The sequence below is a fragment of the Artibeus jamaicensis genome, unplaced genomic scaffold (assembly GCF_021234435.1).
Source record: "Artibeus jamaicensis isolate MK-2021 breed Jamaican fruit bat unplaced genomic scaffold, CSHL_Jam_final contig_311, whole genome shotgun sequence".
Lineage (NCBI taxonomy): Eukaryota > Metazoa > Chordata > Mammalia > Chiroptera > Phyllostomidae > Artibeus > Artibeus jamaicensis.
In genome coordinates this window covers 5,491,185-5,516,224 of record NW_026521717.1, presented here as the reverse complement: position 1 = coordinate 5,516,224, position 25,040 = coordinate 5,491,185, and the positions used below count along the sequence as shown (strand labels likewise).

Sequence of the window (25,040 nt, the reverse complement as noted above, 5' to 3'; positions counted from 1 at the left end):
GCAGTCCTAATATGTTGTCCAGAATGTGGGAAAAATGTCATGTGATACCTGCTGCTGGAATGCACACCGACAGGATTTATGTTTAGGAGTTTTTAATCATTACTGATCTCCTGGAACTGTTTTTTTGTCTCCAACTTCTCATGTTTGCTGTGTCAGTATCTAGTACTAAAAGAACAATGTTGAAATGGGCAAGGTGTTCTTTTTCATGAGGATTTGTATTAAAAAGAGTATTTTAACTATTTTAAAGATCAATGTAAGTATATATGAAAACCACATACTTTAAAAGTAGAAGCATGTTTTAGCCTACTATCTTGTAGTATTTTATTATTATTACTTCTTTAAAAACAGTATACACATACACATTTATCTAGTGATAGTTTCATGACATGCAGTTCTAAGATATCTAATTTTCTAGTGTCTTTCTGTAGTCATTGGGCATTACATATTCCATTTGGTTACCTATTTGGGTTAAGCTGAATGAATGCAATACAGGGTAGTGAAATGGATAGGGTTTTAGGCTTAACAGACAAAGAGTCTGAGCTTTTGAGATTCTTGACAAACTGGAGTCTGAGCTTTTGACCAGATTCTGTCACTGCCTTTTGACTTTAATCATTACAGCATTGGTTATTCAATTATTTGCCTACAAAATGTGAAAACTAGGCTAAACAATCTCTAAGACATTTTTTTCCAGCTATGGAATTCTTTAGTTTATTACTAATTCTTCACTTCATTGGTCAAATGATTAGAGTGTTTGTCAGGAGACTTTACAGCTCCTTCAGGTGTTGGTAAACTGTGATGAAATCTAAGTCAGGGTTGTTGGAAACAGCATAAAAACGACATATATTCTGTAATAGTTCTATTTAAACACATATAAACTCAAAACATAAAAGATTATATTGTAGTTTCCTTTTTTAAGTTCTGATAAATGGATATGCCCTCTTTACAGATAAGAAAATAATTCATGATAATGCCAGGTGTTCTCCTTTACTAGAGTTTTACTCATTTCCACCTAACATTTCCTTTGATGGAAAAGAGACATTATGGTATACTGGAATGCATTTGGTCCAGAAACTGTTGATTACTCCAGGCCTCATTTTCCCCATTTACTAAAATGAAAGGGTCTGATTGGATGATTTCATGACTTCAAGATTCTCAACTATGTTTGTTAGAATCCTTTACAAATAGTAAATGATCACAGAATTAAACATAAACTAAATAAGGTTGTATATATACAAAATAAACTAATGAACTCAAAGGGGAAAAACAATTATATGAAAAATATTAGGCAAACTGTATGTGGAGTTTGGTTGACTTGTAATTACTTGAAAAATTAAAAAAAACAAAGGAATATTGTTTGAGTATGTTTTCAAAAAGTATGATTCACAAATTATGCCAGATTCTTGTATGGGAAGACAAATCAAAGTTGTTAGGAAATGGTGCTAGTACATTCAGTTTGTTTACTTTGGCTTCTATGTCTGCCTGATTTTTTAGAAAACTTGCTTGGACCAGACTGTAGCAGCCCTCCTCTCTGTCTTTTCATAATTGATCAGGGGATGACTGCCTTCCCTGAGGGTTAAGATGTGGCAACTTTTTCTGTTTGCTCAGCATCTCAATGCAGTAGTTCAAACATTGTTCACACCAGCTGGCAGTGTAATGCCATATGCACATCTTGTCAAAGCAACTGTTGTCATGGTTACTAGGAACTCTCTTAAAAACCAGATCATTGATTCCAAATCAAAACTGTACTTTTTTCAGGTAAAATCTTAATTATTATAGAATTAAATTGATCTAAAATATTTCCCCATCACAAAAACTATACGGAGTGTTCTAAAACAGTGAACAACAAACCAAAACAGTGATGCATTTTAGTTTTATGTGTTGAAAAATTTAATCACTATTGTTCATTGAACTCAGTTGTTGAGAAAAAAGTCTGTTTGCACAGTTGAGGCTCTTAAAAAGTTCTTTAAATTAATTTATACTGTTACCTTTAAAACATTGCAATATGTGCAATGTTTTGTTTTGATTTGTTTTATTTTTGTTATTGCACTAGTTTTTATATAAGTATATATAGTACTACAAATTGCTGAACTACTGCCCTTCTGGTAAATGAAATGCTTACATTAATTTTTATGTTCAGCTTTATTTTCCTGAACTGGAAAGAAACCATAAACATAAATGAAAACACCTATTTTGATTGGTATTCAGTCAGACATAGAAACAAACCTGATTGGTTGAGTGGTAATGTCTTTGTTCTCTGATTTTGCTAAGAATGCAAATGAAAACCACTCAATTTTATTTGCCATTAAAACTTCACTTTATTTTGTCAAAGGATGGGTTTCTCTCTTGAATTGTAAGTATAAAAAACTGTTTTAAATTTTTAGTGAAAATTATATTAATTCATTTTTAAGGTAATCTGATGTTGATTTGTCAAATTTAATTACAGCTTTCTGTAACACTTGAAGTTTACTGCTTTTGCTTCAAAATTGTAATATAAAAATGCAAATTGAATAATAATTTAAAAGAGAGTGGGCCTTTAGTTGAACACTCAAAGACAAGTTCCTTGTGGAAATGAGGTTATTGATGCTGTTTGTGATTCTTTTCTTCATAAGAACTTTAAACAAATTATCTTTATTTCTCTCCAGATAACATCCATCTCAATGACTTTAAGTAAAATTATATACATATGTGTATTGTATACATTTTTTGCATTAGAAGAAAAATATTATTTAATGTTTTTCTCAAGTGAGGAGAGTGGGGTTCTTACACACTGATGGCTATTACTATTATTAATCATTAATTTACCTTTAACAAAATATATAGAATTTCCTCCCTTTTTACTTCTAGGCCCTCCAAGCAGCAAGACAACTTCTCTTACAACAGCAAACAAGTGGATTGAAATCTCCTAAGAGCAGTGATAAGCAGAGGCCACTCCAGGTAGGTAAAATATGGCTGTCCTTAGGGTCATATTTTAAAACATATTTATAATGTGAACAGAAATGCAGGCCCAGTTGTACACATACAGAAAGTGATTATGTTTGCATATGTAGAAAATTTTAATTAGAAAAGAGAAGCCACTCTGTCTTCTTGATAGAGAAAGAAATAATTTTCTATTAGCATAGATTTCAAAAGTTTATATGGTCACTTGTTGCAAAAAGTATGTAGGACCTGCACTTGGTGTATGTAAATATATAAAGTTTTGTGTAAAACTCCTTTCTGGGATTTTAATGGAATTTCATGCACACAAAAAAGTTAAAATGTGAAATTTCTTTCTTAAAGGCAAATCATAGTAAAATGGTTTAGAAGGAAACAAAACAGTCTCAGACAACCCTTCAACAATTTTATCTGAGTGATAAATGCAGAAAACTTCCAAGGTTGCCAGAAAAACTGAATTTGCCAAGGAGTTATTGATGTTGTTACAGTAATAAAAATAGATTCTGGAGTTTGTTGTATCTACTATGTTTGTCTTGTGAAGCTAATAATATGTATGTCTTTCAAAGTAATGTTTTATTATATAATATAACCATTATTTTCTATATTCTTAACAGAAATACATAGGATATTGTCTCCAGGAAAGAAATATTTTTAGGTTATATTTTTGAAATATTTATAAGGTATCTGGAGTTGCATAAAATATCCTTCAAAATGTTTATCAGCTCTGCTGAAAGATAAACAAGTTTTCAAAAATGTAAACATTTACTTTAACAAATCTATCTATAAAATTTTTATGGCCTACCTCTCTGTTTTCATTTTTTGGTATACTCCCAGATATTAGTAAATTGAGTCTTGCACAATGGACTTCAGAAACTTAGCTTCTATGACAGAGAATTACAGGCTACCGAGGGTCACACAATCCAGGAACTACTGATTACTTAAAAACTAGATTAAATTTATGTCCCTAGACAGATTTAAGGTGAGAATATATATTCTTGGCAACAAACACATTTGGGGGATAAGACATATGTTTTCACAGGGTAAAATATAGATGTCTGCCCTAATTTCTAATGAGTTATATTGAATCAACCTGAGTTTAAGATCCATCTTAATGAAAAATAAATAAATAACTTTCACATTCTTTTGTTTTAACTAATCAATAATTCTATAGTGAGATATTTTCCTCCTCATCATATCCCCAAGTAATAACAGTGATTGAAGCACTTCCCATTGAGTTATCTGATTCCATGAGAGCCTCTCCATATGTTTACACGATGGAAGAAAAACTGCATAGAAGTCACAGATGATAGTAAATGAAAGGTTTATCTTCACTATGGTTTCAAACTATGGATTTTGCTTTCTTGCTAGTATAGAAAGGAGGTTTAGATGCTGGCAAGCATATGCCAAAAGTCAGAAAGAGTTTATTATTTTGAATATCTGAAAGAGACTATCTATTCTCCTCATTCTATTTTATTATGTCTCCTGACAAATTAGACCAAGTAGTTGTGCCTTCCTCTCCAAAGCTAAGTCCAGTAGAAGTTTCTTTATTGATGGTTACCAGGATATCTCTGGGGAAAAATGGCTGGGTTTAAATTTTTCTATTTTCTCTTTTTGTTATATTAGGAGGCAAATTTAGATACTTTGTTTAACCAAAGCCTGCATAATTTTTGTTGGAAAACACAGACACAATAATATGGGAGTAGTAAGGACTCTAAAGTGAGAAATTGTTGTTCATGTACCAAATGTCATATACATAAAATTTTGTGTGGAAGTCCTCAATTTTGTTATTTTTATCATTAAGTGGTGATTAAAAGTTTATAAATACCTTTTAAAAATTTCAGTTGCTAACTATTACTATAGTTTATTGTTGTCACTTATATTGTTGTCACTTATATTTAGTGTTTTGTGATTCATATTAACATAATCCACTATTTTGTTCTTATTGTGTAATTATAATGGGATTTCATATCAAAATATAATAGGAATCAAAAATTGGTTCTTAAGAATGAGAATTTAGCATAATGAATGAAGATATTTTTATTCACCAAAATATGCACCACAGTTAATATAATGTAATTCTACATTTTTTGGATTTTGTAGCACTTGATAAGATTAGCAATTGGAAACATGCTGGAATTGTATTAAAAATCTAATAAAAACCTAGTAGCATTTTATACTAGCTTACACATGTTGTCAATAGACAATATCAAGTAATACTTATTTTTCACTTTTGCAAATACAATTTAATATGAGTGGCACTACTTGCCACTTATGTTAAATAAAATGGTAGAATATTTTCACTAAAATTATAACTATTTAATATGAAATTAACACTTTAAAACTTTTATGATTCTCTCATAGTGTCTACTTAACTAAGAGTTCAACCAATTTTTTATAATAAAGCTGTTGTAGATTATCTTTTAGAATTAAAAGACATAATTGAAGGCATTTAGTGTTAATAATAGATCATGTTAATGATTGATTTATCAGGCATAACATATTGTTAGAGGACCAAAGGAGATATGTATTTTTAATTTTAATATAAGATTTGATAGGGAACTATTTCGTATAGTTTTTAAAAAATGCTGTTTTTTTTGATGGCTCAAATTACAAGAACAATATTTGTTCCTGATACTCAACTGAATTTCTTTCAAATATTGAAAAGTGGTGGCCAAATTTGAAGTGTGACATGGTAGAGAGTCTTTCTAGTAGAATAGTATTTGTCTATTATTTTTTCAATACATTTTTTCATGTTTTTGTGCTAAAGATGGCATTGATAGTAGCATAGTTAATCCAAAATAGAAAGAAAAAATCATATTTCATAAGCTTAAGTACCAATTGTAGTAGTGATTTCACTTTCATGTATAGATATCTGAATAAGTGTATTTGAAACATGTTTTTGTATTTATTCATCACATAAAACACTAATTAAATGGGGACAATTAGTAAATATATTTATTAATGACATATTCATGAATAATATATAAAGATTATGATGCAAATGGGAGCTGATATTAAACTGTAACCAGATATTTCTTTTCATACAACCTTATTATGTGTCCCAGAATAGCAAACCCTAATAAGAGCTTAAGATGGCCTCTCATCTTAATTTGTTTATTTATCTATATCTACCCCTAGCACTTTCTAGATTTCATATACCTATAGTGGTCCATAATGAGGAAAGTTAGTCAAAGAGATTAGATAATAATTTTAATTTCATGAAACTTACTTCCAGATTAAAAATGGTAAATTCACACATACATGCTCACATGCACACATACATTTGTTTCTTTCACATTTTATTGAATTTATGGGGGATGATACTTGTTAACAAAATTATACAGGTTTCAGATGCACAATTCTACAACGCACCATCAGTAGTATGCTGTATTATATGTTCATCACCCTAAGTCTAGACTTCATCCATCACCATTTATTCCCCTTACACACAACATTTTATATGCACACATGCATACTTCCATAATCTGTAGTTTAAACATATATTGTAAAAAAACATTATCCATTTTCTAGCCTATGACAGATCTACTTAATTTAGTTTAGGTATGAAATTGGTGGCATTATTGTTCTTATTACATTTACAGCCATGAGACAGACTTGTGGTTCTTCAACAGCTGTGCAGAGCAGAGACGTAAATTTAAGGTAAATGCCATTGCTTTGCTATCTTAGATGAATATTAGTATATAGCATTGTAATCATTTCCTTCATTGTAGGTTGATATTTAACATAAGGTTCTTTTTCCAATAGGTAATTAATATTATTTTAAATTAATTATGTTAATTAGTTCAAGAATGGAATAGTAAAAAGCAAAAGTGAATTAAACTTAGGGGTCTTATTATGACTCTGCTACAAACTAGTTATGTAAGCTTGAAAAAGTTATTCAGTGTTTTCAAAATATAGATATTGGGCTAATCAATAAACAAAATATTCTGTGGAAAAAGATTTATTTTATTTTTAAGTGATGGGCATCTTAATTTTTCAAGAATAGCTGTACTTTGTTTGATATTAGCTAATGAGTTAAGGATTATTTATTTGTTTTCACTTACAAAAAACTCTAAAAACATATCATAGCCAAAAATAATGCTTTGGAGTCAAGGTATTACATCTTATGTGTATGGAAACCATTGTGCAAGTATCACTTTGCATTACATCTAAGGAAATTTTGTTTTATTTAATGCCTTGAAATAATTTTATAAATTGCTTTTAGAAAAATTTTAAGTTAACCAAGAAATTATTTTACATATGTATTTACTTTGATAATATACAGCAGTGGGTTGTGATATAATTCTTCACTCCAAAAGATTAAATTAACATCAGTAGACAACCAAGAATTCTGCTGCAAACTAATTAACATTTCTAAATTTCATATTCCAGGGGAAGAAAAAACAATAAAGTATAAAATATACAAGTAAAGAAAATAAATACCTCTCTGGGATATAGAGTTGGACATTGATAAATACATTTTAGGAAATTATGAAAATCCATTTATATAGTATTAAAGAATGAATTTGAATATTTTTTCACATTAATTTCTGATTTCTAGTACAGAAGAATTAGAGAGAAGTCAGAATATATTTTGTTTCAGATACTGAAAGCAACATAATTGAAAAATTTGTGATGTGGGTTTGAGTAGATTCAGAAACTAAGAACAGGTTTTAATTTTTATTTATTTATTTATTCATTCATTCATTCATTCATTCATTTAGTGTCCCATGTGTTGTATTTCCCTAATAGGCATTTGTTCTTTCCCTAGGGGTCTGAGTTGACCTTCACATGAGTTATAATTAAAGCTGGGAACAAGAGCATAAAATAATAACAATTGTCTTACTGTAAATCTTTCCCTGAAGGCTTTGGAGCCTTTCTGAAATGTGTTTTTTACTTTAAAAGCGTATGAGGTATGTCCAGAAAAAGTCTAGCCATTGTTAATATAATGAGAATGGTTTGCAGGACATCAGTGTAATCTGGCAGTCAAGGAGAATGGACAGAAATGTGAATGTGTGAACAATAATGACTTCACTGTACTAGTCAGTGGGGGTAGTAGACACTATTGAGTGAGCATGTGTACTCTGTGGTCATTGCATTAAAAAATGACTGAGCAAATAGGGCAACAAATTTACATCAAATTTTACCTTAAGCTTGAACATTTCTCTGTGAAAACTGTTTGGATTATTCAGAAGCCCACAGCTATGGGCAGCTGGTGATTGGCAGCTGCATCATGACAATGTACCTATTCACACGTCATGTCTTGTGCAGAGCAATTTTGATGAAAGGGTTTTAAAAGGTGCTTTTGTTATTTATATTTTTTCTATCAAAAAATAAGCAGCTAATCTAATACACTGTTTTTGTATCATTAATTTAAAAGCTATGAACAAGGAAAGACTATGTCTTATGTGGTCCTGTTTTCCCATTTCCATAAAGAACATTTCTTAAAAGGCAGTGTGAAATAGACAATTTTACAAGAATGTGATGGAATAAAGTCTATCGTTAAAATATTATGATGTTGCCACCTGCTCAAGAATGATCCTGTGGAGGGAGGGTCTAGGTTATCCAATCTATTATTGCAAATTCCGCATGTGTGACAAATTTGCATATGATCTACTCACAGATATATGACAAAGAACATATGCTTTTGGTCTGAAGTCTACTTTTTCTCTTAATTAGTAGGACTTCAGGTGGAATAACTTGATTTCTCGGGGCCTGTTTTCTCATGTCAAAAGTGGGAATAAGGGTACCTTCCTTGCAAGATTGTTGTGAAGACAAGAATGCAGCATAAAGTAACTAGCATAAATCCTTGATCTTATGAATTAGTAATTTCCATTATGATCATTTCTAGTAAATTGATATTGAATCTAAGGTTATGATAAATACTCTATAATACGGTTCTTTTATTTGATAATACTTTCTGCCATTTGCTACTCAATAAGATATGAAGTGCCCCTAATTTTAAAGAAAGCAACAGTTACTGTTTTAGTTTCTACTACAATATCTTCCCCTTTTATAGGCCCTTACAACATGTATAATTCACACTCACCTGCCACAAACTTATATTTTAATGTTTGTTTTTTCTACTAGACTGTGAGCCCTATGACAGCAGGAACCACGAATGTCCTATTTATTAATTTTTAATCCTTGCCTTGGGATATGTTTATTGATTTTTAGAGAAAAAGGAAGGGGTAGGGAGAGAAACATTAATGTGAGAAAGAAACATCAATTGGTTGTCTCCTATGCACCATGACCCAAGATTGAACACACGACCTTGGTATGTGTCTTGACTAGGGATCAAACCCGCAACCATTTTGGTGTATGGGATGACACTCCAAACAACTGAGCCATCTGCCCAAGGCTGCCCTACTTATTTTTAGTGCTTAAAACAATACTTGGTAAATAATGGAGTTCAATAAAAGCTCATTGAAACAATGAATGAGGAGGAGATTATGCTAAGAGGAGAATGGAGGAAAGGCTTGAGAATAAAAGCACTTTCATTCAGAGTACATTGAGTATTAATCATGTGTAATAACTTCATGGACTTATGATTTAGTTGAGGAGATAGTAAGGCATCCACACAAATGTCAAGTGGCGGTGGATATGCAATAGGAATGGAGAAGGTAGAAAGTGCTATAAGCATTAGAAACAAATTATCTATTCAGGCCCAAATGATAGGGAAGACTTTGTGGAGAGGTAGCATCTCTGTTGGGTTTAAAGGAAGGCCATTTGGTAGAGAAAGTAAAAGACATCTTTTAATGGAGAATCTTTCAAATGACATCAAAGATGCAGAGAGAAGAATTGTGAGGTCTGGATAGGCAAAAGTAAGAGGTTTGTTTTGGCTATCATAGAGATGTCATACTAAAAGAATAATGAATGGGTTGGAGGGCTGGAAATACAAGTCAACAACTGTATAGAGCCTGAAATGCATACTACTGAGTTTGTACTTTGTGGTTTAGGTAGCAGGGGTTATTAACATTTTTTGATAAGGGGGTGATAAGATCAAATCAGTATTTTGTAAAGATCCACTTAACAATGGTGCATTCGAAGGATATTTTGGGGGAAGTGACTTGTGAAGCATCTGGTATGGGCATAATTTTTTTTAAAGTTATTGAGTTAGGCCTATGATGAATTAAACTTTGAGGCAATGCCAATAAAAGTAAATTGAAACAGCAAACTTAGAAAATTAGAGCTTAACAGAGAGGTCAGCACTGAAGACAAATATTTGTGAAATAATCCATAAGTAATAGGTGAATGGAGATTTCTGAAAAAGATAATTTACAAAGTGGAGCTCAAGAATATTCACATTGTTTTTACAGCAAGAAGAAAAAGAAGCAAAAGAAAAACAAAAAGAGGGAAAGAATAATTAAAGTAGCATTTATTTCATCAAAGAAGGTCAAGGAAAGGGAGAGTTTTTAAAAGATGGAACTTGGCCCTGGTTGGTGTGGCTCAGGGGATTGAGTGTTGGCCTGTGAATCAAAGGGTCTCTGGTCTGATTCCCTGTCAGGGCACATGCCTGGGTTGCAGGCCATGTCTCCAACTGGAGGGCATGTGAGAGGCAACCACACATTGATGTTTCTCTCCCTCTCTCGTTCCTTCTCTCTAACAATATATAGATAAAATTTATAAATAAATAAATGGTGGAACTTGTATACCATATAAACGTCCATGAGGATGAACATTTTCATGCATGCAAGGTTGAGTTGCAACACTGAGGTTTTTAATCCCCCTCTTTCTTTATCATTTTCCAATAACTCTTAGGATCAGCAATACTAAAGTGATGATGATAAATGGGAAAAAATCTTACTTTAACATCAATGTTAAATATAAAACTGAGAATTAATAGAAGCAAATGTACTTTTGCTTCTCAGATTGCTGTGTCTACAATTGTATAAGTAACTATATATTGCATATGTAATATAGAGTTTCTATAATTAAATGTGAAAGAAAACTGCTTTGTAGATTAAATTTTCTCTTTTCTGAGCTGTCTAAGCACTTGCTTCTTTCTGTAATCCATTAGATTTTTAAGTATATATTTCCTTGATTTCTCTACCTTAACTAAAGTGAGAGGAAGAAAAATACACATTAATACTGGTAAGGGAGCTCTCCATAGGATTTAAGACTTAGGCTGTGAATTTCATTTAAAAATGTTTGGAGGTATACAAGCTAAATTGAATTACAAAGTGAAGAATAATGTCAGTATGTGATTAAAGACAAAAAGTGAAATTATTTTGAAATTCAATAACATTTAAATTCATTTTGTTATCTCTGTAGCATCTATTTGTATCTTTTTATCATCCTGCATTCTACATTTTTACTTGGTTTTCTTAAAATTTCTCTGCTAACTTCACCTTTTCTACTACATTTTTCTTCTTTTATCATTTAGTTATTTTATCATATCATCTTGTCCATTTTAGCTAATTCCTTTTCCTTCACTCCCATATTGAGAAAAGAGTAACTTTATGTTTTCCTTTTTATTGAATTTATTGGGGTCACATTGGTGCATAATTCTACAACACCTTATCTGTACACTGCATTTGTGTTCATCATCCCAAGTTCTGTAATTATTTAATTCTATCTTGAACCTAAAAGATGGTTTAGCATATTATTTTACTAATAAAATAGTAAAACTGTGTTGCTTCTTATAATCTAGTATTCAATATAGTTTTTGTCTTGCCCCAAGAGTAGCTTCTTTTGTACTATTTTATCTTGTAATTTTAGTATAAAAGCAACCCTACTCTAGAGTATCTCAATAGTTAGCTCTCTTGTTACTGATGACATTTATAGGTAGCTCTATTAAAGGTACCATCAGAATGGTTTCATCATTTCTTAAATCCTTTTGTCAGATTTCCTAGAACACTCATTAAGAAATGAATATTCAAACTAGAAGTGGCAGAGTTGATTGTATTAAAAGACCAGGTTTTTTAAAGCAAGTCTTGGGTTGTGCTGATTATGATTATTTTAATAATGTTGAATTTGGAGGCATGGCATTTGAAATGATTAAACAAAAGTGTAATAGATTTGTCTTTCAAAGTTATTTTATTTCTCCTACCTTAATATGAAAATCATATATGCTTATTATAACAATCTAACATTATTTTAAGTCAAATTGTAGCTGGGAGCTAAGTTATTTTTTTTCAAAGGCAGTTAGTAAATGTTAATAAATTGCTACAGTAGAGTACATTTTTTAAGATGAAAATTATGTTATCTAATTAGATGAGGAAGAGAGCACTCATGAGAACTAATTATAGTAAACTCTTGACATTTGCAACTTATACATCCTGAGATCTTCATGAACCCTCAAATTCAAGAAATGCCCAGTTCAAACTTATGGAATGGCCCTTATTCTGAATCAAGCTATCATTGTTTGTAACACAAAGTTGACAACTTTCCAGCCTTCAGTAACATTTACCTCATGATCAATGTCACTTTAAAAATGAGCAACTGTTTTTATTTTTGAAAGTTTTTAAAAATATTTTATTTATTTATTTTTAGAGACAGGGGAAAGGAAGGAGAAAGAGTGGGAGAGAAACATCAATGTGTAGTTGCCTCTCTGTGTCCTCCACTGGGGACCTGGCCTGCAACCCAGGTATTTGCCCTGACTGGGAATCGAACTAGCGACCCTTTGCTTCACAAGCCCATGCTCAATCCACTGAGCTACACCAGTCAGGGTAAAAATGAGAGCAATTATTTTCATATCCCTTCTTTCTTACGTAGGTGAGAATAGGTAAAGAACAGAAAAGATGCATTTATGAAAGAAGAATGCATAGGAATGGATGGGTTAGTTTATATGTGTGAGAAGCCAGCAGTCTAAAGATTAGATCAGCTTGATTCACTTTCATGACTTGACAAATCAAAAAAGTGTAATTTCTTGGAACTTGGGGTACTTTGAAAATAATCAGACCAGGTCTCTAAATTTGTGAATTTTAAACGTCTACTCTACTAGATCTTGCAATCTAATATCTGTGAGGATATTAGAAAATCCAAAACGAGCAAACAAGTTTCCCCTACTTTGCTTGCTGATATTTTATAGGAAGAATTGACAGAGGTACTCAATATTATTATTAATATTTTTCCTTCTTAATTGTAAATCTCCAATGACATCAATTGATTACCTGGAGCATTCCTTAAAAGTAAAACTTACCTAACATGTTTGTTGAAGGCATGGGGAAAGCAGTGTGTTGAGTATGAAGAAATCTCACAAAAGTTCATTAATGAATAGAAGCTTTATTTTAATGATCTTTGATTGGTGACTGATTATTTTATACACTACAAACTTGGTATTTTACCTCTCAAGTTTCAGAACCACTATTTAGATTCAGTTCACAGTTGAAGCTCTTGAATCACATCCGGCTTGGCTAAAAGTATTTGGTAGTTGTTTTTCTTTAAGTTGTTGTTGTTTGATCATGCCAATTTTTATAGTTTTATCAGTATAGATATAGAACCTTAGTACCTAGCAGTTAAGCATTCTGATAACACAAAATAGACAGAAAACTTACTTGCACAGTATATAAATTCTTATTCTTCTAATGCCTACACTTGCATTGTTATTAAAAACTGCCATCTTAATACCTTCTAGTGCTAGTTCTACTGAACATTCTCAAGTGACAAATCAATAAACACATTGAACATTATGATGTGGTGACATGAAGAAAATCTGTTGTCTCACAGAAAAACTATAGTAAATTATCCAGTAGAATATCTTTGTAAAAACAAACAAAAAAGCCCCACAAAGAATTGTTCTCTCTATATTCTATCTTCTTCCCATAGAAAGAAGCATGTAGTAGACAACTAAAACATTGATTAATGATTAATTAATGAATAAAGCTTTAGTTTCTCAAAAACTTGAGCATCCAGTTTTCAATTTATTCTGGGAGAATTTATTTCCCCTAAAAAATAACTATCACTATTGCTTTACATAGTCTTAAAGTTCATTTAGGCCAATAGTTTTCAAGTCTAAAATATCACTTGAAAATCTTTTTTTTTAAATGGAGAATATTGAGTCCATCCACCCCAGACCATTGAGTTAAAATTACTGGGGATAAGATCTTGAAAAATCAAAATAGTTTAAACTCTTCTAGGAGATTCTGTTGTAGCTGGTCCACAAAATATTATGCATGAAATTCGAACTATACTTTTACAATGGGAAAATAGCTCCCTGTATTAAAAATTACTGAATGTGAATTCTCTTATTAATATGCTGTGTAATTTTCTCTCTCTGGTATTCACTTTTCCAACCAATACAACGAAGAACTAATGATACCTCAGGTTCTTTCCAGATTCAATACTCTTTGAATCTCACTGCTGTGTTTTGTTTTGTTTTGTTTGTTTGTTTGGGGATGGCTAGACTGGGGGGATTTCGGGGGGAATGGAGACAAATATACTTCAACAACAGTAGAAAAAGTTTTAAAAATTAATCTGAACTAGTTTCTTTAAATGTCTCTCCCTGTTCATTCTTTCTAAGATCATTTGATAAAAATATTGTCAGTATTTTACTTTTACTATCATTATTTCTCATATAATATTATCAGTAATGAACTCATTCTCTTTTCATCTTTGCTTTTTAAAAAATAATATTTGCTTTCTAAAGATCCCACTGTATGTCAATTATACTTAATTGGCTTCTCTTTAGGTATTAGAAACCTTAAGGGGGAGTAGGAAAACATCTTTGTCTTGCCCTGACCTGTGTGGCCTAATTTGTTGAGCATCATCCTTTAACCAAAAGGTTGAGGATTCATTTCCAGGGCAGGGCACATGCCTAGGTTATGGGTTCAACCCCAGGTCCAGGCACATGTGATCCTTGGTCTGGTTGCCTCAATGTTTCTCACATCAGTGTTTCTCTCTCTCCCTTCATCTCTCTCCAAAATGCCCTTAAGTAAGGTAAAAAAAACTAACTGTCTTCAAAGATAGCTGTCTGCTATCATGGCCCCAGCATGCTGATCTCATTGTCTACCACCCACCTTTTATACTTTATATGAGCAGGAATATCACACTACTTATAGTTTCTCTAACATTGCTCCATGTCTCATGCAGCCAACTTGGCCTTCCTCTTTCTCAATATTTCCTTCTCCACCTTTCCACCTAGAATACGTCTCAGCAGCTTTTAAAATTCCATTGTCAACTTTCTGTGTAGTCTGCTCTGATACCGTCCTTCTATACACACACAATGTAGAATAAATTATTTCTTTTTACATATTATTTTTATGTTTTATACATACTTCTATTTTTTATGTATCACAGTTAAGTATAATTACTATAGCTTTGTTGAAGGCTGGGACTGTGTGTTATTCACCTTCATATTTCCATTTTCTACCACATAGTAGGTTTTGCATAAATGTGTGGAGCCCACAGACTATTGCTTCTCTACAATCCTACCAAGTTTCTCTTTTCCCTTAGGCTCCAGATGTGTTTTCTCAGTCACACTTTTTCATCTCAATCCAGATTAACATTTTTCAAACTGAAATTTTATCTTTTTCCATCATTAGTTAATGTTTTCCCTAAGCCTGTTCTACAGCCTCCAACTGTAAACCCTTCTAATCTGATTGAGTCCTATTTCTCTGACTTAAGGTGAACATTGCCCTGTTCTTTAACCTCTCAGCACAGCACAAAAGGCTATAGACCATCATACATCTAATATATTATAACCATGATTTAATCCTTACTGCTTTCTAAGCATGCTGTTTATTCATTCATTCACACACATTTATAGGTTGTTTCTGCTGTGGCAGGCACTTTGCAGGCCACTATGAACTGTAAGAACTTTGACACTGTCATGACCTGTAACTATTTCTCCATGTATTTATTTCTTCAGGTCATTCCCACCCTTTCTCCTTAATGAATGCTAAACTCGTGTGCATACTTCAAGGCTCTACTTCCTAGAGTCTTTTCTAACTTTTCAATGAGAAAGAATCTCTCATCTATGTATATTTCCAGAGCCTGTATCACACTTTTATTTTCCTACATGTATTAGTTACAAAGATAGATTATACCATATAGTCTCAGACTGTAAACCCTTGGAGATCAGAAATTACATTTTATTCCTAACACAATGCTTGACTTGACACACATTAGATGTTAAGTATGTAAACTTTGCAAAATTGAATCGAGTTATGCAAATTGAATTTCTACATTGTCACAGTAAGTCCAGTTTCCACTTCAACTTAAAAAAACATGTATGAAGTTATGATACTTACCAGCTTTTCTGTTTTTTATAGAAAATAAGTTATAATCAGGCCCTGGCTGGTGTAGCTTAGTGGATTGAGCACAGGTCTGTGAACCACGGGATCATGGTTCAATTCCCAGTCAAGGCACTTGCCTGGGTTGCAGGTCAGTTCCCAGCAGGGTACTCACGAGAGGCAACCATACATTGATATTTCTCTCCTTCTCTCCTTCCCTTCCCCTCTAAAGATAAATAAATAAAATCTTAAAAAAAGAAAATAAGTTATAATCAGACACTAATATCACTAGAAGACATGATATTAAGACACTCCCCCTCACATTACTAATATATCTTATTTCCACTAAAATACTATCTAAGTTTACTGTGGAGCTTATCAACTGCTTTGCTTGGGAATTTTGATATAATTTTCCTGTGATAAGTAACCTGCCTACCCAGGAAGTCCAGATTTGGTTGCTATAGCCACTCAAGGATGCACAAGAAACAAACATTCCTTTCAGCCTCCTGCTCTTCCCCTATATTGTCTATCTTTGTGGTCACAAGATGGCTGCTCCTTCTCCAGACATTATGTTCATGTTTTAGGAGAAAAAAAGGGGAAGGCGAAACATCAATTAACTGCATATCAGCTGAATCAATCCCCACTCTCCTCACCTTTAATAATAAGCTTGCCTCACACAGTGCCTTCTGTTTCAATCTCATGAACATACACAGTATCACATGAACAATCATCACTTTAACTGACTGTGTGAAGCTGTTTGTGTTTAACCAGGCATTTGCCCCTGAGCGAAGTTTGGCTCATTTTTGTAGAGAAGAAGGGAAGAATGAATTTGGGGATAGGCAACAAACAGTGTCTGCCACTTATAGTTTACTGTAGCTGTTATTACTCACACATGGGACTCAGGGAATATGTGAAAGAGATTTACAGCTTTAGACATTTTAGTGACAAGATTTTGTTGTTTTTCATCTATTAGGAAAATTTAGAAATACATAAGCTTATTTACTAAGGTGATTAAATGTCAGTGGGTTTAGGGCTGTATTCTAAGTTTTAGTATTTTTAATCATAACTAAAATGTTATTAAAGATGTCATATACATTCAGTATGAGATAAAACACAATGCAAAGTTAACCACGTAGAGGTGATTTTTCCCTTGCAAGAAGTCACTACTGAAGCTTGGCAGCACTGGTGAAGCACCCCACTGGGACATACATAGACAACGTAACAAACACAATAAAGTTTAAATAAGTGAATATATATATATGGTATGTATACATATGTGTATATATATACATACCATATATATATGTATATATATATATATATATATATATACTTTTTTCAAATGTAGAAGCAAGTGTTTGAAAGATGGTGGGGAAAATTTTTAGCAAGTTAATACCCCCCAAAATGTATTTGCCTATTAAAGATTAGGTTCTGGCAGTGCTGAAGAGCTTGTGAAAATCCCAATTTCCCTTCTACCTATAGAGATGAGAGAAGACATCTTCCATAATTTTTTTTCTAAATTTCTTGCAGTATACTGTATTATAAATACAGTTAACTACAAGAGAAAAAATATTTTTCTAGCTATGCTAGAAAAATAGATACTTTGTGGGGTATCTAGAAGAAGTTTCAAGGAAATCATCTAGCTCCCTCTCAAACTCCAGCCCCATGGACACATACTGTGTTCCTGATGCATTCTAGATTTCAGCCACTTTGTACCAATTGATCATTTTATCCACACATAAGCCCCAGAATCATTACTGTCCCTTTTTTACCCTCCCTCCTTTCCTTCCTCCCTCCTTTATCCCCTCCCTCCCTTCCTTCCTTTCTCTCTTTCTTCTTATCCTCCCCTTCCTCCTGTACTACAGCATTTTGGCCCCATTTTTCCATCTCTTTGTTAAAGACTAGAACACTTAACCAATCTATTCAGTATAGAGATAGATATATGTACAATAGAAAAGACTAGGTACTTTCTGATTGGTGATTTCCGAGTCTTTGAACACACCAGAACTTGTTGAAAGCAATGTACATTAAATATGCAGGTTTCTCATGAAACACTGATAAAGGGGTTAATTGACGCAAAGATGTATCTCACCATCAGTAAAGGGTCAAAATAGCATTGAATCACAATACTATTGTGTAAAAATTGTGTTAAAAGAAGCATATGTTCTTGGACCAGTTGCTCTTCATTAAGAGTATTTATTAAGAACCAAATTAGAAATGATTACTTAAGCCATTCTTGTACTTATTTTTGGCATCCCCATTCAATAATTTCTAACATTGTTTGACTTAAGAGGAAATGTTTAATTTCCCCTCTTATACCTTTTTGCTTGCTATTCTATTCAAGTAGTTATTTACTTAATAAAAAGAGAGTTTAGGAATAATGTAGAAGTAAATCAAAAAGCCTATGCTAGGTGTGTCCAACTCATTTTCACTGGGGGCCACATCAGCCTCGAGGTTGCTTTCAAAGGGCTTAATGTAATTTCAACTCTTTAACAGTTAAGGAGTACTTACATTTATACAGTCCTAAAATTATTTCAGCCCTTTGAAGGCAACTGTGTGGCTGATGTGAAAATGAGTTTGACACCCCTGGCCTATGCTATGGAATTTCACAGAACAAATGATTATCATGTTCCAGTGGAAAAACCACAAACTAGAAACAAAACAGCATTTAAAAACTGGTTCACAGTATTTCTGTGTATTAAATTTGTATCCTCAGTCAATCACGACATCAAGAAACATCACTAGTAGCCCCCTATCTATGGGGCAATTTGCTGGGCAGGTACCAGGTACCATGGGAGGTGCTAAGATAGTCCTATCCTCATGGAATTGACAGTCTAGTCAGATAAAAAATTTAGGGTAATAAACACTCTTCTAAACCATCTTAAACAAAATTTAGTGCCATAAGGAGGAAAGTAACATTTAATGGATTTTAGGGCATTCTATTGAATAAACTGGGTGTTTTTTTTCCCTCTGTTTAGTGAATCAGCCATCACTTGTAGACAGAGAAGAATAAGGTTTTCTTCATCCTTGTGCTTCCTGATGCTGTTTTGTAGTTTTATAAAAATTCATTTAGGTCGGAGTTCCAGAATCAAAATGGGATACTGAAGTGTGGAAAGAAGTCTAAGGATAATAAGTAATATGATAAATATGATTAAATGAAAAATGGGAGAGCCTATCACAAAGTGGTTTACCCAGATTGAAAAGGAGAAAAGAGAGAGAAAAGGTTGTTAATAACTCAAATTAAAAAATTGTAATGGCAAGCGTAATGGGCATTTATCTTCACTCATTACTAAGACTGAGACATAGAGTACTAAGTTCTTTCTCTGCATGGGAAAAATTGAGATGCTTACAATCTGGAACATGTCAGTGAAGGTTTTGAGACTTAATATTTTTATAATAAATGTTTATAAATGTTCTCAATTCTATTTTTATTTTACAGATAGACTAATTTTAAGTGATAATTAAAGCAATGTGTGCATTAAAAACAATTCAGGCAATACAGAAAAGTATGAACAATTGAAATTCACCTGAATTTCAGGTGATCCTGAAACACATGTGATCCTGTTAACACAAACACAAGTATTTACCTGCCTTTATGTGTGCATTCATGTGGCATCATACGGGAGCCTATAAATTAATGCCATTTCATATTTTATAGCTCTTTAAAACTGAAGATTCATTTGCATATTCATTCATTGAGGTATAGCTTAATTTAAAACCATAGAAAAGCATGCACATATTGTAAGGGCCTGTTGGTGTTTGGTTTATTTGTAATAAAGGTAAGAGGCCAGACTCTGCTGTATATGGGAGAGGCTTTGGGTTCAAGGACTGACTCCATTATTCACTAACTGTATAATGCTGGGGAGATCAGTTCAGCCGATTAGCTTCATTTTATTTTTCTGTTATCGAGGAAGATTTGACTCCATCTCTAGCTTTAAAAATGTATTATCCCGATGCTTTATTTTTAGAAAAAGTATTGGGGTGGCCAAAAAGTTAGGTTTTTTTTTCGGTACAGTGGCTCTAGTAGTGTTTGGTTGCATTTAACTTCATTCAAAACAATTAGTTAGATTGTATCGTGACAGCTGTCATATCAGCATGCATTTGAAAATTGGTGAATTTTGTGCAGCCATTTTAATATTGGAGATGAAAGAAAATATGCAACATTTTTGCTACATTATACTTCATTATTTCAAGAAAAATAAAATGCAACTAAAACTCAAAAGAAGTTTTGTGCAGTATATGGAGAAGGTGCTGTGACTGATTGAAGTGTTAAAAGTGGTTTGCAAAGTTTCTTGTACTATTGACATTTTGGCCAAATAATTCTTTGCTGTGGAGCTGTCTTATGTACTGCAAGATGTTTAGCAGCACCCTTGGCCTCTACCCACTAGAAGCCAACAGCAGGAGATAGCCAACATATTCAAAATAGCCAAATCAATTAAGTTATTGGTGAAAATGAAAAAAATAATGTGTATTTATTTTAAGGAAAAAAATAAAGTTTTTGGCTAACCCAATAGCTACCTTTCAGTACCTTTACATTTAGAAAAAGTTGGCTTTCTTTACATGTTACATGTCAAAACTCTTTTAACTTGGTTAATGAGTTTTGCCTTATTAGAAAAATGAAAAGAAACAATAATATTTTAAACTTTGAAAATTTGTGACTTGTTTATTGAGGTTAAAATATTCTGATGCTCACAGAAAAAATTAAATTTGTTATTGGATTATTATACAATGTGCATATTTATTACATACAAATACAGTTTTTATTTTATTGTGTTCCACATGCCCCACAACATACATGCCAACTTATCTGTTTGGAGTACTTTTCTGTGTACTCAATTATATATGTAAGGTTTATAATAAAGAATATTTAGAAGTATAACCATATAGAGTTTGCAACTGTGAAAATTGCTTTTCTCATAATCCCTAAAACTTAGCTTTATTGCCTAAATTATATAGTGATAAATATTATTTTTATACTTTTAGGGCAATCAGTCTTGGTAAAAATTTGCAATACATTTGTTTAAATAGAAAATAGTTTGCTTTTTTATTTTAGTCACTTTCAAAACAGTGTGTTCTAGTACATTTGAATCTATGAATTGAAATATTTCATGTTCTTTTACATTAAAAGAAAGTTTAAAATATTTCATTATTAAAATGTTTGTTTCTGTTTATTTATCATAATGGCTGTTATTTATTCAAATCAACATCCATGATTTATAAGACGGAATATAGATCTGGGGTCAGAATTCTTGGATCACAACACTTACAGGTTATGAAAACTTGGGCAGATCATCTAACTCTCCTGAGCCTCAGTTTTCTCTTATGTGGTACAAGTTGCTAAATAATACACATGAAAATGTAATAAAAATATAAATGGCAATAATTCTTTAGTATTTTTCTTGTATATAATGACAACACATAAAATGTAATTCTGAATAATATACTGAACTAAGAATTCATACATTTAAATGTTTACATATTCATACATTTAAATGTTTACATATTCAAGTCAACAGCATATAGATAAACAAATTTGTTTCTTGCTCACTTGTTACTGTGTGTGCTCTCATTCATTTTTTGGGAAATAAATAACATATTTAGAAAGCTCTAAATTTATTTTCTATTCATATTGGGAAACTAGACAAAGGCAATTTGTTGACACATTACAACATTATTTTATATTCCACCAGTTAGAATATAGCTGAGTGATGAAAAATACATAAAGTAGAAGAATATGTAACAATAAAAAATTGAGTTCTTTTCTAATGGCACAAAGTATGAGTTTGAACACACATAAAGACAAGCTGGATCCTTTAAAACACTGGCCTCCAACCTTTTGGCACCAGGGATGGGTTTTTCCATTAACGAGGTGGGGGCGGGAGGTCAGGAGGTAGAGCTGTGGCAAACTTCACATGCTCCTGTTCTCTGCTCTCTCCCAGCTGTGGACAGTGTGAGGGAGGGCAGGCAGGGGAAGGTGGAATGCAGAGCACGCAGCTGAGTTCCTAACTGGCCACAGGCCTATACTGGTCAGTGGGGGTTGGGAACCACTGCTTAAAAGATGAGAGTACATTTCTGCTTATAAAATTCAGATATGTTTGTTAAAATACAAACAAAACCCAGTTTAGAAAAGCTACTCCAAGGACACCACTATTATCATATGTTGCAATCATATTCCCGATGATGTGCAGATTTTGGTTCACTCTCCAATAATCTGTTTACTACTGATTCTCGATTATTTTTCTTTCTCAAGTTTTCTAGATATATCTTCTCTTTCCTGTATAAATAAAATATTATTTTTAAACAACTACAAAAGTCAGTAAAAATCAGTGAAACCAAGTGTCAATAACAGAGGAGTCCAAAAATGTAAGGGATAGCATTGATATTATGCTTATGCCTTTAATTAATATTAGCCAAATAAATATTATGCCATCTATGATAATTTACCAGTATTTTAAAGTCAGGAAACATTTAAAAAATAAAATACCTTAAAAAACAAGATGTGTGCAGTACTGTTTGGAACATACACAAACTTAATTGAGATTAGTGTGGTGAGATTTGTTCTGCAGCTGCTTCAAATTAAGAACAGGTGTGGAAGACAGATTATGCAAATACTCATATTAATGCAATTGTCAAATTGGTGTGTTTACCATTGTGCTTTTAAAGAGTAGACTGTACTCCTACTTTAAATGTAAATTAGCTTCATTCTTGAGAGCAGCTATTGGTAATGAAATTTGGTCTTGGCTTAGAAATGAATAATTTCAAATAGATAGTAACATAATTTTAAAATTTGACATTTGCTTCTAGTAAACTCTTTCATATATAAAAATAGTAATTCTGTATTTTTCTTTTTTTTAATAGTTGTATTTAGTTATTTTTCAAGTACAGTTTTTTGTCTATTTCTCCCATCCCAGCCCCCCCCAGCCCTGTGCTCCCACCTCCCTCCCATTTCCACCCCCCTTAGTTCTCGTCCCTGTGTCCTTCATATTTGTTCCTCCAAATCCCTTCCCCTTTTTCCCCCTTAAATTCCCTTCCCACATTCAAGGAGATCAAAAGCTATCATAGTAATCACTAAATACCACAATAAAAAATAGTAGCCTAGTGCCTGAATTAAGTCAAACTTTCACAAAGTCACCATGACTATCTATTTGTTTACCTACAAAAATAATACAGATGAGATGATCTCGTCTGTATTATTTTTGTGGGTAAACAAATAGATAGTCATGATGACTTTGTCTTGTCTGTATTATTTTTGTAGGTAAACAGATAGTCATGATGACTTTGTCTCATCTGTATTATTTTTGTAGGTAAACAAATAGTCATGATAACTTTGTCTTGTCTGTATTATTTTTGTAGGTAAACAAATAGATAGTCATGGTGACTTTGTGAAAGTTTGACTTAATTCAGGCACTGGGCTACTATTTTTTATTGTGGTATTTAGTGATTACTATGATAGCTTTTGATCTCCTTGAATGTTTTGTAATTCAGAACTCAACTCAGCTTTCCACATTTATGGATCTACACTCTCAGGAAATACATTCTTAGGAGAAATTGAATTATATTAATTTTGATAATAAATTACCTCATGAAATATAGTTAACTTCAATTGTATTTTAATATTAGAAACATTTAAACCCAATCTTTGGTACTTAAAATTATGTTTTGTGAATATAGAGCAGCCTTTTACTATTTGTTTATTCATGTATCTGTGTGAGGGGTTTTGAACTTACCCATTGTCATGATACACATACCTCTGCCCCTTAAAAGGCTTCATTTTAGTCCTGAGCTGGTCTCCTAGGCCCTAGTAATAAGTATTTATTGGTCGTTTTATCTAAATGTGTGACTAGGCCAGTGAAAAGGAGGTTGAGGAGTCAACCGGAGATGTTACAAAAGTCGCATTTTTCAAGTTTCCTTTCTTCATTAATCTCTTTTTTCTCTAATAAAAGAAAAATCCTAAAATATTTACATTTTTTACCTGACTAGTGTATTTTCGGTGCTTAGTTTGTATGCACTATAATGTGTTTATTTATGCTTTCCCATTTCAGAAAATTGCATTATGCAAGGTCATGTCACTGGTAGTTTAAGCTGGGATGTGAATTCAGCTCAGTCTGATTCCAATTCCTGTACTTTAACTCTGCCATTAATCACTGATAGCATGAAGCCTCTAAACTGATATTCAAAATATCTCATTTTTTTTCATTTGGGGGAAATAAGAAAGATGAAGAGGTATTAAAATGTGAATATTACCTTTTCTTGAGTGCCTTCATTGTATGAAATACAGGTCAATTTGTGATTAAGGTAGAGCAGTGGTTCTCAAAGGAAGGGACAGGGGAATGCATAGGGTCTCTCTAGGGAGGGAGTGTCTATCATCACTACTAATAGAAGATTATACTGGAGTGAATCTGTCTCCCCTTATTCTTTTCTCTCCAATATCTCATCACCCCACCTGTTAGGAAGCACTGGTAAGAAGACATTGGACTGAGTGTGAAGTTAGATATTTATCCAACAATGTGTGAAGTAATCTTTTGGTATGAAAGAAAAAATTGGCAGTGCTGGATCTCTACTGGTAGTTTTCTTGGCATCATACATGTTTTCTTTTTGAATGCTAAAAGATTTTTGGTAGGAAAGAGTGCTGTTTTTAAATAATAGATCCTATTTGTTCAGGTTTCTTCTTAGCTCACATCACAGTCCAAAGGGGAAAGAGGTTGGTAGGGAGTGCATAAATACTAAGCAGTGATGCCAACAAGATAAGCTTCTGTGTATGCAGCTTACAGTCTCTGTTTCTCATTAAAGACTATATTATTTATAATTATTGGCAAGAAAAGGAGCTGCTACTGATACCAACAACAGATAAAAATTACCTGATCCAAGAGCTACTGCTGCTTCCCCTGCAGGGATCAAAAAAGAGACTGCCACATGCTCCAATACCCTCATAAA

The 25,040-nt window shown here is 32.6% G+C and overlaps 1 protein-coding gene across 1 annotated transcript in view; it reads left to right on the top strand.

The window, feature by feature from the left end:
- Positions 1 to 25,040, top strand: part of FOXP2 (forkhead box P2) — a 369,425-nt gene that overhangs the window by 138,935 nt on the left and 205,450 nt on the right. Inside the window, exon 3 of the mRNA XM_053662959.1 lies at positions 2,845 to 2,934. Coding sequence (XP_053518934.1) covers positions 2,845 to 2,934 — 90 coding nt within the window. The remainder of the gene's footprint in view (positions 1 to 2,844; positions 2,935 to 25,040) is intronic.